The 18,786-nt window shown below is 31.8% G+C and overlaps 1 protein-coding gene across 2 annotated transcripts; it reads left to right on the top strand.

Annotated features, from left to right (window-relative positions):
• The first annotated feature begins 2,174 nt into the window (after positions 1 to 2,174).
• LOC139529980 (aromatic-L-amino-acid decarboxylase-like) lies at positions 2,175 to 18,640 on the top strand. 2 transcript variants are annotated; one of them, XM_071325983.1, is made up of 14 exons: positions 2,192 to 2,281; positions 4,176 to 4,264; positions 4,658 to 4,883; positions 5,353 to 5,466; positions 7,263 to 7,382; positions 7,821 to 7,955; positions 8,187 to 8,330; positions 8,706 to 8,772; positions 9,064 to 9,158; positions 13,980 to 14,047; positions 14,905 to 14,995; positions 15,699 to 15,797; positions 16,770 to 16,871; positions 17,541 to 18,640. In XM_071325983.1, exons 3-14 carry the CDS (start codon positions 4,683 to 4,685, stop codon positions 17,838 to 17,840), a joined length of 1,536 nt encoding a protein of 511 aa, XP_071182084.1. In that variant the 5' UTR covers positions 2,192 to 2,281; positions 4,176 to 4,264; positions 4,658 to 4,682; the 3' UTR covers positions 17,841 to 18,640. The 2 variants fall into 2 exon arrangements, with proteins under 2 accessions (XP_071182083.1, XP_071182084.1); XM_071325982.1 differs by lacking the exon at positions 4,176 to 4,264 and having other exon boundaries at positions 2,175 to 2,281.
• The last annotated feature ends 146 nt before the right edge of the window (positions 18,641 to 18,786 follow it).

Genomic DNA, 18,786 nt, shown 5'->3' with positions numbered 1-18,786 from the left:
AAAAATCACCAAATTCTGTCTCAAAGAATTTTTCTTGTAGGTCGGGATTTTTGTTATTTCAATTTGTATATATGTCGTGTACAAGTTGCAATTTTGTACAGGTTATAACATGTACAAAAATATTGTACAGGTTATAATTTGTACAATGCTAAAATACAAGTTATAACATGTACAAAAGTACCTCGTACATGTTGTAACATGTACAAAATATTGCTTAAACATGGTTATAACCTGTACAAAATTTAAAAAAATAATAAAATAGAATATACATGCACGATTGACATTCATTAGATAATAAAATTTAAAAGAACAAGAATCAAATGCTAAAGAAGGTGCACTTTTTACAACATGCATAAAATATTACATTTTCATACATTTTAGAAACAATTTGTTTTTCTTGTTGCTACAAGACATAAACATATATGACACCTTGAATTGCATAAAACTTTCAATCTTCTACATTTATACCTACCAGAATGATAACTGCCTTTCCTACACTGACAATGCACAAAAACTTGCCCTCCACTTAATGATAACATACAGTTGCATTTGCAAACCAGATGCTCAGCAGGGTGCAGCTTGATATGACCACAGAGGTCGAACCCTGAACAGTTGGGGCAAGTATGGACACAACATTCAAGCTCGATACAGCTCTGAATTCGGATTGTGATTAAATAGTTGACACAGAATGAATGTGGTCCAAGAACTTAAAAACATTCAATTGGATATTTACCTGTTATGGTCCAATATCAAAAATCTAAATACATGGTTATTAGATTCAGCGTATCAAAGAACCCCAAGAATTCAATTTTTGATGAAAAATCAATCCTTTTGAGGTCATTAACTTTGTGTTTAAATTTCATAGATGTCTATTACTTGTAATAAAGTCTTTGTGATAGAACCAAGAAAAATGCTTATTTGTGCCCCTTTTTGGCCCCTAATTCATAAACTGTTGGGACCGAAAACCCCAAAATCAATCCCAACCTTTCTTTAGTGGTTATAAACCTTGTGCTTAAATTTTATTGATTTCAATGTACTTATACTAAAGTTATCATCTGGAAATCATCCGTCTTCGTTTCTCTCATCGACAGGGCCCCTATCAATGGACAGAATAGGAATGATAACGTTATCAACTTAGGAGAGAACAGTTAATTTATTTTTTGAGCTTTTTGGTAAGACATCAGTTTGTACCTGCTGGCCAGAAAGGGCCCTTTTTCGTGCACGCTAGATGTCATGTCACTATTTGTAACCTCAGACAAACCATTACTAGTATTAACAGCAAGAATATCACCACACTCTGTTTCTAACTCAATGGTTGGTTCATTCTTGTCTGCTGAATCAGGACCATTCAGTCCACCATCATTTTCAGTGATTGTGTCAGTAATAATGTCCGTCTCTGACTTTGTTTTGTTAGCTTCAATTTCAGTGTGATGAAAATAGTATTGAGGTTTATAATTGCATGTGTTGTAATAATAGTAATATATTTTTATTTTCAAATTTTGTACAAGTTAAAACCATTTTTAAGCAATATTTTGTACATGTTATAACATGTATGAGGTACTTTTGTACATGTTATAACTTGTATTTTTGCATTGTACAAATTATAACCTGTACAAAATTGTTGTACATGTTATAACCTGTACAAAATCGCAACTTGTACACGACATATATATTGATTATTGTCAAAAATAACGTCCTTTGACAACAATACAACTTCAATAATTAGTATTTGAAAAATAAGCATCTTCGTGCATGTTTAAAGGGATAATGGATTTTTCACCAGTATTTTGTTTGTGCATATTCGTTAAGAAACATGTGAAATAATGCAGGAAGGAACATAAATCTTATCAATTTCTTCAAAACTTTCTTTTCAAGTAATCCAGAATGACGCACCTATAAAAAGTTCGTGTCTGTGTTCATATTCTATGATTGTAACATAAGGCACACTTCTTTTCCTTTATAGTGTAGCAAACTTATGGCTATTTTTCTATCCGAAGTAACATTCTGCTTGTTTGTTTGTTTATTTTCTTTGTTGGGTATGAACTGGTTTACAACCAATGATTCCCCTGCTCATGAACTGTGCCCGCTATATTTACTTCCAAGCTGCCAAGTTTAGGGAAGTCAAATCGTTCCGAGAAAGAACTTAATACCCTACATGATAAGAAACGTTAGGTATATATAAGAGTCACACGGTCTTATAAATCATGTCGTAATGGGCCGACCTATTAATTATCTAGTGATTAAACGCAAAAGTCCACGTTAAAAGGAAAATATACATAAGGTAGGCTCTTTATATTTAAATAGACAAAAACACAAACACAAATTTATACATAATTTTGGATTCTAACAATTACAGTCCAAAATGGCAAAACGTGTGTTTCAATGGAGAGAATTATATACGAGTAACGACAAAACTAAAGGCGTTTGTGAACTGACAAAACAAAGAAAGCCTTATTTCGACCATCTGTATTCGAAAATCATGTTTAATTATTTGATATAATTTTTTATATAAACCTGGGATGATTTCTTTTCCTTCTATATTAATATGTAACAAATCTGAAATTGAAATTAAGCAACAAATTTTCAAAAAAAGAATCAATAATAAATATTTATTTATGCGTTACTTGGAGCTATCCGATATATTTTTGTTGTGTGGACATTTAGCATCCATGAATTTCAACAGGTTATACAAGTAGTAACTGTTATTTACTTATGATTTGAGGATAGAAAAAGACATTACATTTATATTTTATTTATATACTTATATTTATAAATTAAAAAATAAACTTATCATGGCAAATTATATGAAGTTTGCAATATGGCGAATTCCAATACAGCAAGGAGGTCATATAACCTCATTGAATACAGTAAAAATATATTCATCTTTATTTATATGAATACAGTAAAAAAAATATTCATCTTTATTTATATGTAAACTTAAAATATTAGTGAATAGGTTTCTAGATCCCAAGTGTCATACCAACGGTTAAATCACACTTTGTGTATGTGTCCCAAGATTGATAAAAACCTGTCACGAACTCATAAAAAATGATTTTGTAAATGCTTGTTCCATACGCAAAACCTCAAAATAATAAAATTCACACACTTTGAAATTTAGCTTTTCTTCCGATGATGATGATCTAGGACGATTGGCATCATATATCTTTTAAACACAAGAACCAATTATTCCAAATAATTTAAGAATATATTCTTATAAAACAAGTGTGGACACAGATGAGTGTGTATAGTATGTTTGGATGTTTGACAGTATGACAAAAAGAGTTCTATTTTTTTCCTATATATATGGTGATATTAACTGTGTTGCACGATGACAACAATTCTGAGCATTAGGAGTGTTATTTATTTAATATTTTTTTTTATGTTCAAGACAGCCATGGAGGAAACAGTTATTGCATTAGTTACCAAAATGATTAAGATAGAATATGTTTTACATCTTTGATTTTGGATACATTTTGTAGCTAGGAGAGCAACACATAATACCGTTTGTACATATAAAATAGAAAAAGATGAATACTTTTAGCTAAAGATGATTTGGATGGGGGTTCTGTGTATTCACATTAGTTGTACAACTCTCCTTACTGATGCCATATTTTGGAATTTCCGTGACCTAAATGGTTCGCGAAAATTAATATTTTTATATATAGTATAGTAACAAAGAATCGAAAGATATGTATTATAATATCATGGTTATATTAGAAAACAAAACAGTACTAAACTAAACTGTGAAGATAAATGGTTCTTAACACTGAACAAACATTTTGACTGGAAAACCGTGCATAATATGTCTTTTTACTCCACAAAAAGCTCAAAACTTCATTGGTTCCGGTATACAATAATACACAGAATCTTTGGCACAATAAAATTTTCATTTAAAATAAAAAATAAAAAAGCAATAGTTGTATTTTCTGGAATGATGTCACTGAAGACATTGAACACCTATTTTGAACATGCCATAAAGTAACAGATCTGTGGATAAGACTCGGTGACTGGTTTTATTATCAAACACAAAATAATTATTCCGATTTACATTGATATAATTTTATTTGGAAATTTAGGAAAAACAAAATAATAAAAGAAAAAGTTTGATAATAAAATTATTAAAACTCTGTATTTATAGAGCAAAACTGTGTGATATTATCAAATAAATTTTGCAGGACTCAAAAATTATCTCCAAGAAAAACTAATACTGGAAAAGAATACATTTTCTAAACTAAAGCCTCTTCACATCGCCAACCTCTGCTAGGTTAGTTTTTGTGTTGTGTCTATATCCACCACGTTTTTAATATCTGTTTTGTGTTGATATGAATTTTTTACAATGGAAAACCAACTTTGCTAAATTTATTTAATGTTGTATCTTTTTTTTTTACATTTATCTATTATATTCTCTTCTGTCTTTTCTTTTTCTCTGAAATAAGATATTCTCTTTATTGAACAAATAGGAAATAATGGATACAATATAATTGCATATATTTTATAATTTAGTATACTAACAATTACTAACTATTTTCTATCTAAATATACTAAAAGGTAAAATCACAAAAAAACATAACTCCGAGGTTACTAATCTAATGTTTAACGAGGCTGGGATAGGGTCCCAGTACTTTCTGTATCTAACTAACAAATTTCTTTTTGTCAGGAGCAGCTTACGACAGACAGACACCATGGACGCCAAAGAGTTTAGAAAACGTGGGCGGGAAATGGTAGATTACATCGCCGATTACCTCGAGAATATACGAGAACGTGATGTGGTTCACAACGTATCTCCGGGATACCTTAAAGATCTCTTACCAGAAGAAGCACCAAAAGATCCAGAAAATTTTGATGAAGTTTTCAAAGATATTGAACGAGTGATAATGCCCGGTGTATGTATTTCACAGAAAGTTGTCCTTATACTATTTGTTTTATAGCACCTATAAAATATATCAATTATAGTTTAAAGAGAGATGTTACGTTCCTTGTTCATCATCCCGGTGAATGTAGAAAGTGTATGTGTTTGTCTATTTATTTGCTTTCTGTTAAAATTATGTGTTGGGTCGTAGCCGGGTGAGTTATGAAAGTGAACCTTAGACTTCGGTTATTTTCTTGTTTACAATTCCTGCTTTGAATTAACAATTAAAATTAGAAAAAAATATCTTCTTTTCATTTTTTAAAACATTGAAACAATAATACAGAAAGTTATTGAAATGCATGATAATATAAGTCACTAACAAATTCGTATCACTGGAAAACTATATGACATAACATACATCTATTTAAGCTTCTGCTGCTAACTTTATCTTGCTGCAATATAACAGCTGGTTTTGTTACAATGATAATTTATAACTTTTTCAGGTAACACATTGGCATAGTCCATATTTCCACGGATATTTTGCTCCTGGAAGTTCATACCCATCCATTCTTGGTGACATGTTATCAGACGCTATTGGTTGTATTGGATTTTCTTGGGTAAGTTTAATATTTCTTCAACATTTGTATGATTCATCTTAAATTTCTGGCACATTCTTCTTTTCATTTAAACCTCCATTTGTATTTGCATCTTGAAAAAAAGAAGATATCAATGGAACTTACTTCAAAGTAGAGATCGATGTTCATTAACGCATATTAAATTAGAAAATATTCGAAGAAAAACCTATCTTACTTCGGAACTTGTGGTTACCTGTCAGAGTTTTAACCGGGACCGACAACACAATGCCTAACAAGAGGCTGTCACAACGACAGCAAACCGGATTTATTAACATTTATTTGTGTCCTGGCAATATCACAAGAACCATAACTGATGAATGCTGAAAGTGAAAATCGTCAATATCAAATTTGACCTCCATTTTGTAGTCAGTATCAACATATTAAAATTTGAAAAGCTTAGATTGAATGGTTTATTAGTAAATGCAACAACGTGAATGGAAACGCCATTTTACGATCTTTCAAGAACCATAACTCCTGAACGGTAAAAGTCAAAATCGTCATTATTGAACTTGACCTCTATTTTGTCATCAGTAACAACATATAAAAATTTCAAAAGCTTTGGTTGAATGGTTTATGAGAAAAGACACGGACACGACTGGAAACACCATTTTTCAATCTTTCAAGAACCATAACTCCTGAACGGTAAAAGTCAAAATCGTCATTTTTGAACTTGACCTCCATTTTGTCATCAGTAACAATATATTAAAATTTGGGAAGCTTTGGTAAAACAGTTCATGCGTAAATGCACGGACACGACTGGAAACTCCATTTTTCAATCTTTCAAGAACCATAACTCCTGAACCGTAAAAGTCAAAATCGTCATTATTGAACCTGACCTCCATTTTGTCATCGGTAACAACATATTAAAATTTGTGAAGCTTTGGTAGAACAGTTCATGCGTAAATGCACGGACACGACTGGAAACTCCATTTTTCAATCTTTCAAGAACCATAACTCCTGAACGGTAAAAGTCAAAATCGCCATTATTGAACTTGACCTTCATTTAGTTGTCAGTAACAACATATTAAAATTTTAAAAGCTTTGAACGGTTCATGAGTTAATGCACGGACAACATTTGATTGCCGCCCGCCCGCCCGACCGCCCGCCGTACATCCCCAAATCAATAACCGACATTTTTGTCACAAAAATCCGGTTAAAAATGACTAAAAGGGAAATAACAGAAATAACATGATTCTATTCAAAGAACTAAATATTATGCTCTTCGTAAATAAGTGAGAAGAAATGTGTGTCTATAACCAAAGAAACAATACATGTATAGTCATCTGATCAACATATCCATTTTAAACATAGCGGTTGACAAACTGTTGATGGCGTCTTGTTTTTTCGAAACCTGTAAGAAGCATTTGTTCAACATTATTAATACTTTTGGGTATCCGTTATCCCCTTTCCACAGAAATTTTTATTGAAAACGTAAGCCCTGAAAGATCATTGAAACTGTTGGAAGTTCTTTTCATTATGAATACGCTATTGAAATGTTTCTATCCAGTTCACAACGGGAACACTCATGTCATTTCTTTTGACGTATAATGCATATTTCTAAATTATAATTGTGAGTTAAAGTATAAAGCAGTCCAACCTAACATTTCAACTGTGGTATAGTTTCAAAGGAAATATTTTTTAAGACTACAATCAGGATTCCATTCTTGTTTTTCTTTACTTGTAAATCATGTTTCATTGTCTATTATGTAAAAATATAAAAAAAAAAAAACAAAAAAAACAAATGGGATAAAAAGCTGTAAACATGTTTGCCTTTTCAGGTGACAAGTCCAGCATGTACAGAACTAGAAGTCGTCACCACAGACTGGCTCGGGAAAATGATAGGTCTGCCTGAAGAATTTCTACACTGTACTGAGGGACCAGGGGGCGGAGTCATACAGGTAAGAACCATACTGAAGTTACCTTTACATCTGTCTCTGATTGATTTTTAACTTTCTTAACTTTATAGTAAATGTTAGAAAACATATATATGAAATTAAGACACTTTAAAGCCAAGACTAAAGATGCAAATACACACACATAAAAGTAAACACAAGATATAATAACAGATATTAGTACACAATAATTCAAAAGCAATATGTCTACTCTAATCACTTGTTTGTGAGCTCTTTAGTTGTGAGTTCGTACTCTGCATATGGCAGGTGAGTTCGATCTTACTTGAATATATATGCTTGTCAGTTTTTCTGTCGAAGTTTGGGTAGTTCTCTAATGGGTCCCACTTTTTGTTTACTAATAACAACTAGCCACTATAATATTTTCACGAGGCGTGAAAGTAGTATTAAACATAAATATCAATTATAAAATCCTTTGTATTTTAGTCAACAGCAAGTGAAACAGTCCTTCTATGTCTGTTAGCAGCAAGAACACGTATTGTTAACAAGTACAAGAAAGAAAATCCCGAAATGAATGAAGTAGAGATCATCTCAAAACTTGTTGGTTACTGTTCTACACAGGTAAAATATTATGAAAAAAATAGTGCACAAATGTCTTAAACAAATCAAACTGTTTTTAAATCTATGTTTAATGTATGATTATAAGACAGCATTTTTTCATTTCTTTCATGACAATCTTTTACTGTAAAAATTCAAAATGGAAATAAAGACACAATATCTGGGTTACAGAACAATAATATCAATAAAACATTCTATAATTTTAATCGAAACAGTCACGTGTCTTTTTTTAAGGCAAACTCGTCTGTAGAACGGTCTGGATTGCTAGGAGCTGTACAAATGATTAAACTGATACCTGACAGTAAACACAGCGTTAGAGGGGAGACACTAAAACAAGCTATCAAACGAGATAAAGATAAAGGCAACATTCCATTTTTTGTAAGTTTTGTATAATTTGAAGACATGACCGAACGTAAAACAAACGATACAAAAAAACAAATAGCAAATCAGTGTAAACCCCCCAAAAGAAAGGAAGAAAACACTGGTTGTTCTTTCAAATTCACATGCTTTGCTATTGTACATAATAAATAGACGTCATTAATGCTCTATGTTTTATTCGTGACTTTTCACAATCAGGGTTACATTTTGTAGCGAAAAATTATTCTGCGTCATAAATCAAGTGATTTGGGGGAGGGGGGTTAATGAAATGCTAAACGATTATGATTACTGGTGGTTGGAACAATTGTTCGGTTTCCTTTACTGTTAATTCACATCAACATTTATCATATATTTATAAAACAATTCTTATCACAGATCTGCGTATCTTTGGGAACAACAGGGACATGTGCTTTTGACAACTTAGCAGAGATTGGACCTATTTGTAAGTAAAATTTTGGAATTTATTTCATTTTTAATGGTGGTCAATATACTTTTGCGATATCAAATAAAACAATAACTCGAAGGCACCCACAAATTATGTGAGGTTTTTAAAAATAAATAATTAAACTTCTTAAAGTCATGACACAAAACTTACTAAAATAGTGGCACATTCACTATGTACTCTTGCCTAATGCACATTTCATACGAATTTTAGGTAAATAATTTCGCTTTCTACTATTTTGGATTGATTGGTTAGCCATATTATATCACTTTTAGTTTATATGCATTACAGGTGAAGAGGAAGGTATATGGCTACATATAGACGCCGCATATGCAGGCAGTGCATTTGTTTGTCCAGAGTTTAGGCATTACATGAAAGGAATAGAGGTAATATACAAATAGTTATTATTTCATATCGGTTGAGAATAAGATTCTATTATTGGATTAAAAGGGGTCACATGACATTCATTATTCTTCAGTAAAAAATTCCATCGGTCATTAACAGAAAAAAACGGGCCAGAAAACCGGTCGTTAACGAACTTTTACAGGATAATGACCGGTGGGGCGTGGTTTCCGTCTGATAATGACCGTTGGGGCGTGATTTCTCTGTTAATGACCTGTAGGGCGTGGTTTCTCTTTTTAGAGAGATGTACCTTTTATAAAACATGTTCCTGTTTTTAATATATGATTATATTTAAGTTGTTGAATTGTTTATTATATGTATATCGTAGTTAAAAACAGAGAGGATGGTCAAAATGGCGACACGCAGAGAATTGATACTCTAAATTTAAAATCGATGGTGATCTCTTGTCTAGCAGAATAAAACTTTAATATCTATGAATTTGAGCATTTTTATACAGAATGGACATAATATCAATTTTTGATTTTTTTGCGGAGTTTTCCTTTAATTATAAAATTAAAGATAACTTGATTAATAAGTATTTATATACTAAAAATTGCACTAAAATGAATAGCAGTATTACTACGACTGGTCTTCACTCTTTGCCATAGAAATCGTACAACTACAAAGAAAAATAACATAATAGTTCTTGAAAACTGGTCATTATCGTGATACATGGACTGCCCGTAGGGCAGAGGTATTGACTGCGTCAGCGATAATGACCTCGCCTTCGGCTCAGTCATTATCACTATCTTAGTCAATACCACTGTCCTGTGGGCAGTCCATATATCACGATAATGACCAGTTTTTCAAGAACTATTCTATAAATAACACTCATGCTGCAGCATGTTGAGATTGTTAATACATTGTTCATGTGCGTTGTGAATTAAAACAGCCCCTTTCTTCCGTCTTCAGTATTAGAACACCATATTAGAATTAACCGATAAACGAGATGTATTTTGTTAAGAAAGAAAATATACTTGTCTGTTAGAAAGTGACGTTGCGCACGATATTGGTGTCACTTTGGAAATATGGGTTAGAAGGCGGGTTATTCAAATTCAAGCTCTTATCCTTTACAATAAATATCCATGTTATGCATATCATTCGAAAGGAAATAAACCACAGAAAACAATAACATAGATTATTTTGTGCTTTGTCTATTTTTTAATGAAAAACTTTGCTCATTTCGATGCCTATAACGTCATTTCAAGGGTGTCCCGCTGTTACAATTTTTTTTTATGCGAGTCTTTAAAATCCCAGTGCGGATTCATTAGTAAGTAGAATGGTTAAAAATTTTGCAATTGTTTTGTATACATTTAACTTAAAATGAAGTAACAGACGGTTTTAACTTTAAGAGAAGGAAGATCGTCAAAAGAGTTTAAATAAAAAAGAGAAAAAATGTCCCAATTAGCTGCTCAACCCGTAAATTTTTTTTTCTGTCTTCACTTTCATAAGATATAACGGACGAAAATGGATTTTAATAATATCAGAAAAATTATACATGTCCCAAAGAAGCTATCTGAAGTCATCATTAAGTAACTGCGGTCTTATTTTAAAAACATCGTCATTTTTCCCGTGTCCAATAAAATGTCCCGATGGACAAAATAACATAAAGAATAATTCAGAGGCTTTTTATCAAACGAAATTCTACTATATCTCAATTTTTAACACCTGTTAACTGATATGAATGGAAAATACATTTAATTTCCTTTAAAATGATATGATATGTACTTTTGTTTGATTTGCAGTTAGAAAATCCGAAACGATCTAAGATGTCCAATGAAATGTCCCCGTAACCGTAATTTGACGTTCGCGTTATAATAACGTTAAACTGTATACGAATTTTCTTGCATATTTGGCATAACATAATTTCATGATATGGTCTGATCTATATTAAATAAAGTTCTCGTTTAATATGCATTAAAATACAGATCTGCATTAATTCATGCATATAAGATGTCGAAATATTTAACTCGGATATTTCATAAAGACAAGGCCCCGGAGGTATAACAAAGAGATAACTTACTAATAACCACACTCCCACTTTATAAAAGCAAGATACATTGAAAAAGAAAATGCGATCAAAAGTGAGATCTTTTTAATTATCATCCTAAGCCAGATAGTATCTGTAATTCCTAGCGTTGCTATTAAAAGATTCGAAGCTATACACATGAATGAAAATTCTCCCAAAACATTTATGAGAAAAAGTACACCTTAGTCGTAAACATTTCAGTAAAACGTGCAATCATTTTTTTTTGTCGCATCGACTCATTTAACAAAACGTTTTATCAGAGAAATACTTGTATGTCATAAACATTTCAGTATAGCTAACGATCATTTTTTTTATCTACTGTGAGTAGAACAATTCCTAGTCATCTACCTACCAATATGTGTTTGAAAAATAAGGTTATTACATTTAGAAGTAGTGTGGCAGAATGAAGATTATTTTCTCGAATCTCCAACAGAATTGCCTGGTACATAGGCATGTGATGAAACTAGTATATTGAAATTAAAACTTTTCTTTTACCATAATTGAGAAAGAACGAAAGAGAGAGAGTGAGAGAGTAGTTGTCCGACATATATGATGGATGGCACACAAACATGTAGCAGCTAGCTCTAAGGTATTAATTTACAGACACTCCCAACTCATTCTAGAAAAAAAATCAACCAATCAATCTGCGGTGTAAAGTAGATTTTTTTTTTATCTTCGCAGAACGCCACATAGCTTGAATTTTAATTTTTACATCGCGATGACCGTGAGGGCATTCCGATGAATTGTTGCCATAGAGATTTGACTTTCGTTTTTGACTGGTAACCGATCGTATAAATACGCGGATATCATCGAGTGCAAAATAACATTTCTTATCGCTTGTTATAAATTCACTTCTTCAATGAATACTCATAAGAACAGAAATTTATAATACGCGAATATTATGTCGTTACAAATATTTATATGCATTAGAAAATGCACACGTACAGAAAAATTGTGTTAACGCATGCGGAAGAATATCACAAGAACGTTTTTTTGGGAAAATATGAATGTCTTCTCAAATCCAATCTATTGGAAAAATCGAATTGTTATAGAAGAGTGTCCACCATGCACTTGGACTGCACTTGTATTAGAATCGTAGAATAGAATGATATACAATTGGATGAAAATTATACATACATGTAACTGCTATATACAATTATAAATATAATATATAACAACAAACAAGAGTATACGTATTTGTATCACCACAATATAATAGATATTAAAGCAGTGAAGTTGAATTCCTTGTCAATTATTCATCATCCACGCACGAACTTGTCTCAGAAAAAATATATCTCTGTACATAAACCTCAGTTTTACGGTATAGAAATGTGATTTTTTTTCTGAGACAAGTGCTTGTGACCATCCAAAAGAACTTGCGGTCATCCGAGGTTCAGTACTTCAATACTTTGATTATACTTTTAAAACAATGTAAATACGAAACCAAAAAGATTGAAACCGAAAACATAAAAATAATCAGATGAATGTCAAAGAAGATTTTGTGTAAACCGATACTCAGTTATATGTTGAAAATGGAAGCGCGGAACCAAAAATATTGTATAGTATAAAAAATGCATGAAATGCATTCCTGACGGTCCGTAGTTGTTCGCTTGAGAAAAAACTGAACTATGCAAACATGCACGTATATATAGCAGTTACTTAAAAAAAATCACATCTAGTAAAAAAAAAAGTTGTATTATTCAAAATCGGATTTCGAACTGCTGGTAATCTGTGATGTAGGTATTGGTCTGTGTAAAAGTTTTCCATACTTTGCCAAATTCTAATATTAAAAAAAAATAAAAAAAATATTGATTGCCGACCCTTTTTTGAAGCTTGAGTTTGTGAAAAAATATCAGATGAAAGGATAGCTTGCAAAATATGTTTCCGAAAGCAAAAACAATACAATACAGAATCACGGTTCTCATTTTCACAATAAAGTAGAATATGTGGCCGTATAAAACCAATTAATAATTTCTATATGCAAACAACAATGAGCAAAACCCTTACCTTAAAGTCAGCTATGAAAAGCCCCGAAATGACAAATGTAAAACAATTCAAACGAGAAAACTAACGGCCTGATTTATGTGCAAAATGTGTAAATTCCTACATAACATGAATTTTCTTAATTATTTCCCTGGTAAAACAATCCTGATTTAAAAAATTTAATCAATGAAAACGTTTTCTTTTTAAAAAAAATAATTTAGACTCCGACCAACTTTAAATTATTGAAAGTTGGCAACGGCAGCATAAGAGCACGTATTTTTTTTAAACATGATGCACATTTGTAAAGTTTTTTGTTAAGAGATTTTTTAAATAATGATATAGTTAACATTTTCCATAAAATCGGGATTGATTTTAAGTTTGTGGACTTACTTAATGTTAAAATAAATAATAATATGAATTATGATGTAATTATAAGTCACTGTTTAAGAAAAATTAAATAAAACCAAATTCTTGGACTTTTATATTAACGTTAGTATACAGTATAATAGTCCCAGGATTAAAGTATTGATAAAATAAGATTATGAAAAAATAGCTTGCGATATACTACCTACATCTCTTTACTTTAAGCGACATTTTCACATGAGTAGAATATAAGGTCAACGTTTGAAACTTTCCGTGGAACAACGTCAAAATCATCGTTTTATTAGGAACGTCGTGTAACGCTGAGTGGCACCAATACCGTGCGTAACGTCAATTTCTTTTTGTTGTATTACATTCAAACGGCGTTGCAATTTGTCCATGCCAAAATAAAATAATGCCTTCTACTTTTCAGTATGCAGAGACTATCAGCATTAACCCACATAAATGGATGTTGATTAACTTTGACCTCTCTGTAATGTGGTAAGTCTATGAGTAAACCAATGTTTATAATTTGTTCACAAAAAAACGACTAAAACCATGTTCATATCTAAACAAATGGAAGATCAATTCACTAACAGGCATTTAAACAATGTGAAAGCAGAAATACCGAACTCCAAGGGAAATATAAAAATTGAAAATCCATAATACTGATAAAAACAAATGCCTGTATGTGTTGACTGGAAAACTACTGACATATTCCAGACTTCTTGCGAATCTATCAATCATCAGTGACCCCTCTGATCCTATTTAAATCCGTATCAATCATTTAAACTTATCATGATCAGCCGTAAGTATACTTGTAATATTAAAAGTAAATTCATTAAAATACTGAACTCCGAGGAAAATTCAAATCGGAAGGACCTTAATAAAATGGCAAAATTAAAAGCTCAAACATATCAAAGGAATGGATAACAAATGTCATATTCCTGACTAGGTACAGGCATTTTCTTATGTAAAAGGTATCTGCGTCAAATATTTCCCTTATACCATATCGGTTGGCACTAGACTACTGCTTTAATATGCATAGCGCATATGCTGGACAGTTGCATATACAACAACCCACTGTAAAGTGATGTGGTCATGTCGGAAGTACAAATATCGTATCACTCAGTTTATATCTAATGCAATATTGTAATAATCGATTTCGGTTGATATATTAAACACAAAAAAGGTTGTGTTGACGCTGCTTGTCCAATATATCTACTGCCTGGTTTTACGTGAGTTTATGAAACGAATTACTAAAACCGCAGAGAAAATAGTTATAAACGTCCTCCTTAATATTACTGACCAAGTTGTGCAAAAAAGTAATAATTCCTTTACCAACTATTTCTCTATAGGATAAAAGACAGCACTCTGTTAGTTGATGCTTTTAATGTTGATCCAGTATACCTAAAACACGTGAACCAAGGAAAAGTACCAGATTACAGGGTGAGTTTGGCCAAATTTTTGTAATAAATGGTTTTACAAGTTATCCTATTTACGGTAAGACAGTAAGTGCATTCTTGCGCAATAAAATTGATTTCGGTAATGGAATCATTATATTAAACACTTTATAGATTACTGACAAGTGAAATTAACTGCCGAAAATCAGTATCATGACAGAGATAGTCAAACCGAACGTTAAGGCATGCTCTGACACTTTTTGGCACAAAACAGGAGAGATAACCTAACAGAACATTAAGGCATGTACTGAAACCTTTCGGCACAATACAGGAGAGACAACGTCAAACAAAACATTAAGACGTGTATCGAACCTTTTTTGCTTCAGAACAGGAGAGACAACCAAACAGAACATTAAGATATGTACTGCAATCTTTCGGTAAAAACAGGAGGGACAACCAGCAGAATATTAAGACATTGTCTGAAATCTTTTGGCACCAAACAGGACAGACAACCAAGCAGAGTATTAAGAAATGCAGCAGTATTGCATTGCAGCTCAGTTTATCTCCATAGCTGGGTATTTCTTGGATTTAAAACTAAAAGATTCAGTTGTCTTAAAAATTGTCCATTTTAAGTTTAAAACAATTTAAAGATTCAATAAGGTGGAAAAAGGGCCTCAGAAAAGTGACAATGCTCTTTTAATTTTAACAGAGAAAGTGTATTTTTAAAACCGATCTATATTTTGTTTTAGCACTGGCAGATTCCATTAGGACGCCGATTTCGATCATTGAAGTTATGGTTTATGCTTCGTTCATATGGCGTTTCAGGAGTTCAATCTTACATCAGGAAGGTACGACTTTGGGTTTAATTATTAACTTCATTTTACTGTTTTAAAACTGATTATGTTCACCACACCACAAAGGTACTGTCTTTTAAGAAATATATATCTTAAGATTTATACACCTTCGAGATCTGTTTCACGAATTTTCGATAGTCGTACCAAACAATAAGGCTGGTATCTCTGATGAGTTTTGTATGCGATATATATATTCAAAGCAGAAAAGATCTTAATAATTTAGCAAACACCTTCTCTCAAAAACTAGAAAGAGCAAAAAAAAATATTTTTGTTTCCGAAAAGAAACACATTGTTCAAAATTTTAAGATACGTGTCACTCTTTTCTTACATGGCATGTTTTTTTTAACTGCATTACTTTATAATGTCTTTCTGAAACTTACATTATCAAGATGATTGGTTTCTGGATTGACAACTTTTTTAGTGCCTTTAAATGACGTATTTTTCAACAAACAATTGTCAATGCTAACCATGTGTGCTCTTGTCGAATTTTTCCCTTAATCGTATGAGGCAACTTTGTATAGGAGCTTATGAGGCAGTATGATAAGAATATAGCTTATCATCACGTTCTGCTTCATATATGATGTCCTCCCACTAAATAACCCAAAGTTTGGTGAATATGCTGAGCGCATCTGTCGAAATTGAAATAAGGATACAACAGATACCGTAAAAACTGTGTCTTATCTTTACGGACATTTAGAAATTGAAACTTTACATCTAGAAATTAAAAAATGGTAGTCGGAGAACAAAACTTTATGATAAAAATAGAAGATTTCAGCTTCCTCTATTGTGAACTTTCCATTTCTTTATTCCAGCAGCGCCTGCATATACGTATCTCATATTGCAGAGCTTGAATTTCCTATCTATCATGATTTCTTCGATAGCGGGTGATCGTTTATTCGAAGATGTAACAGAAATTAACATACATAGTAATATTTTTTATTTTGAATAATCTTCTTAATTTTGTAGCATGTTAACTTGGCAAAGCAATTTGAAAAGTTAGCAAGAGAAGATGGACGGTTTCAGATAGTTGCAGAGGTTGTGATGGGACTTGTATGTTTTAAATTAAAAGTAAGTAAGGATTCAATACACGTGTTATTCCGTTAGTAATTTAACAAGTTCTCTAGCTTTGTATACTTTAGAGTTAAGTTTAGTGATCATTCATCAACTTCACAATTTATTTAACAGTCGAAATAAAGATTTTATTACTAACACCCTATGTATATATTAATTCATTTTCTCTTTATCTTAAAGGATAACACTTTTGATATTTCTTTGTGGATTTTAACCAGCATATATGCAAAAACAAATCTTATCATTGCATGTATAATTCGTTGTAATAATGCACTTTCACCACAAAATAAATTCTAAGCTATAAGACGTTTGGAAATTTGAAGCATTCTGTTGTATTATATATATTGTGCCTGACATCATTTGCAGTATAAATTCAAATATAGTGTTGTATATCTGCGTCATTGTACTGCAATTATAAATTCTCTGTGCACATTCCAAAAACTTCACAATGAGTTTGGCAACATATGGTTTTAAGGGAATCATCATTTATCAAAATCAAAATAAGTACATAAAAATAAATCATATGGTAAAACTGCTATTGTGACGATCTCGACATATAATGGGTGAAATGTCATGAATTAGATTACAGACAAATTCTAAAGTTCTATGCTAAATATTACCAATGTCTAATATTGTTATAAACTTGTTTTCCGTAATATATTTTAGGGTCCAAATGAACTGAATGAAAAACTGATGGAAGAAATTATTGAAGACAAGCGTATATTCCTCATTCCAGCATTCGATAAAAACGTGTATTTCCTCCGCTTTGCCGTATGTGCAGAACGCACAAACTCCAGAGATGTAGAATATTCCTTTGGTGTAATCAGAGATTGTGCTAACAATGTGTTAGCTGTGCATTCTAAGATTCCATTGAAACATACCCCAGTTGTTGTTGATATCGACCAACAGCCCAGATATAAAGGAAAGCTGATAAGTCACAATCACTACTCTGACGACGAGATTTAGACAATAAAACACAAGGTTTATTCTATTCTGCCTGCCTCTCATTTTTGCTGAAAAACTTCGGAAACAAGTTAATTTCAGAAATGATACATTTAAAGAAATACAGGAATAGAATTATGCACTTTACTTGTGACGAAAATAAACAAGCACCGATGTCTATGTGACCTATATCTAATATACGTCCTTGGTGTGACTTAGTAAGACTATAAAATCACCCTTACATCATGGTCTTGTATTGAGTCGTTCTAGTTGTCCTTCACCGGGAATGCTTAGAGAAACAGTTTATAAAACCAAAACAGTAAACGTATTTATAGCAAAAAACAAAATTCTGAACTAAAGAACTCTAAAATTTGGCATCAAACTATATGCCATGACGAAGTGAAACTTTTTTGAAGTATTATTACAAAATGTACTTTTATTTTAATAGCTTCCAACATTCACCAAACGATTTCATTTTTCATCCAATTGTTTATAAATCGTGTCGTGTAAAAATCTTTAGAAACACTTTTTTTCGCGAGGACATGATAGTAGGGACGTAAAACGATTTACGAGTTCATGATAATTGTTGCTTCATACTATCGCTCTAATTTGACTGGCACTGTCTTATCTCTTTTCGTGTAGAACGCTGTCAAAATTGTATCATCTGGCTACAAAGTCACGCATCTTAAAATCGGTCATAACTTTAGTTCGTCCTTATTTACATTGTCTTAATTTCAAGTCCTCCTGGAAATCTGATAAAATCATCTGTCAAAATGCGAGTTATTCATGATAACATGTTCTATGCAATAAAGAAATTAACTATACTTTTTCTTTTTTTTTCATTTATAAAGTGTTTGTGTTAATGCTTTTTAGAAGCAGAAAGTGGTAACCTGGGAGACGTAACCTTAGTCTTGATAGCTATAATGAGATAACTAACAACAATTTATATATTTCAGCATATAACTGAATA

The sequence above is a fragment of the Mytilus edulis genome, chromosome 7 (assembly GCF_963676685.1).
Source record: "Mytilus edulis chromosome 7, xbMytEdul2.2, whole genome shotgun sequence".
Lineage (NCBI taxonomy): Eukaryota > Metazoa > Mollusca > Bivalvia > Mytilida > Mytilidae > Mytilus > Mytilus edulis.
This window is presented reverse-complemented; position numbering and strand designations above follow the sequence as displayed.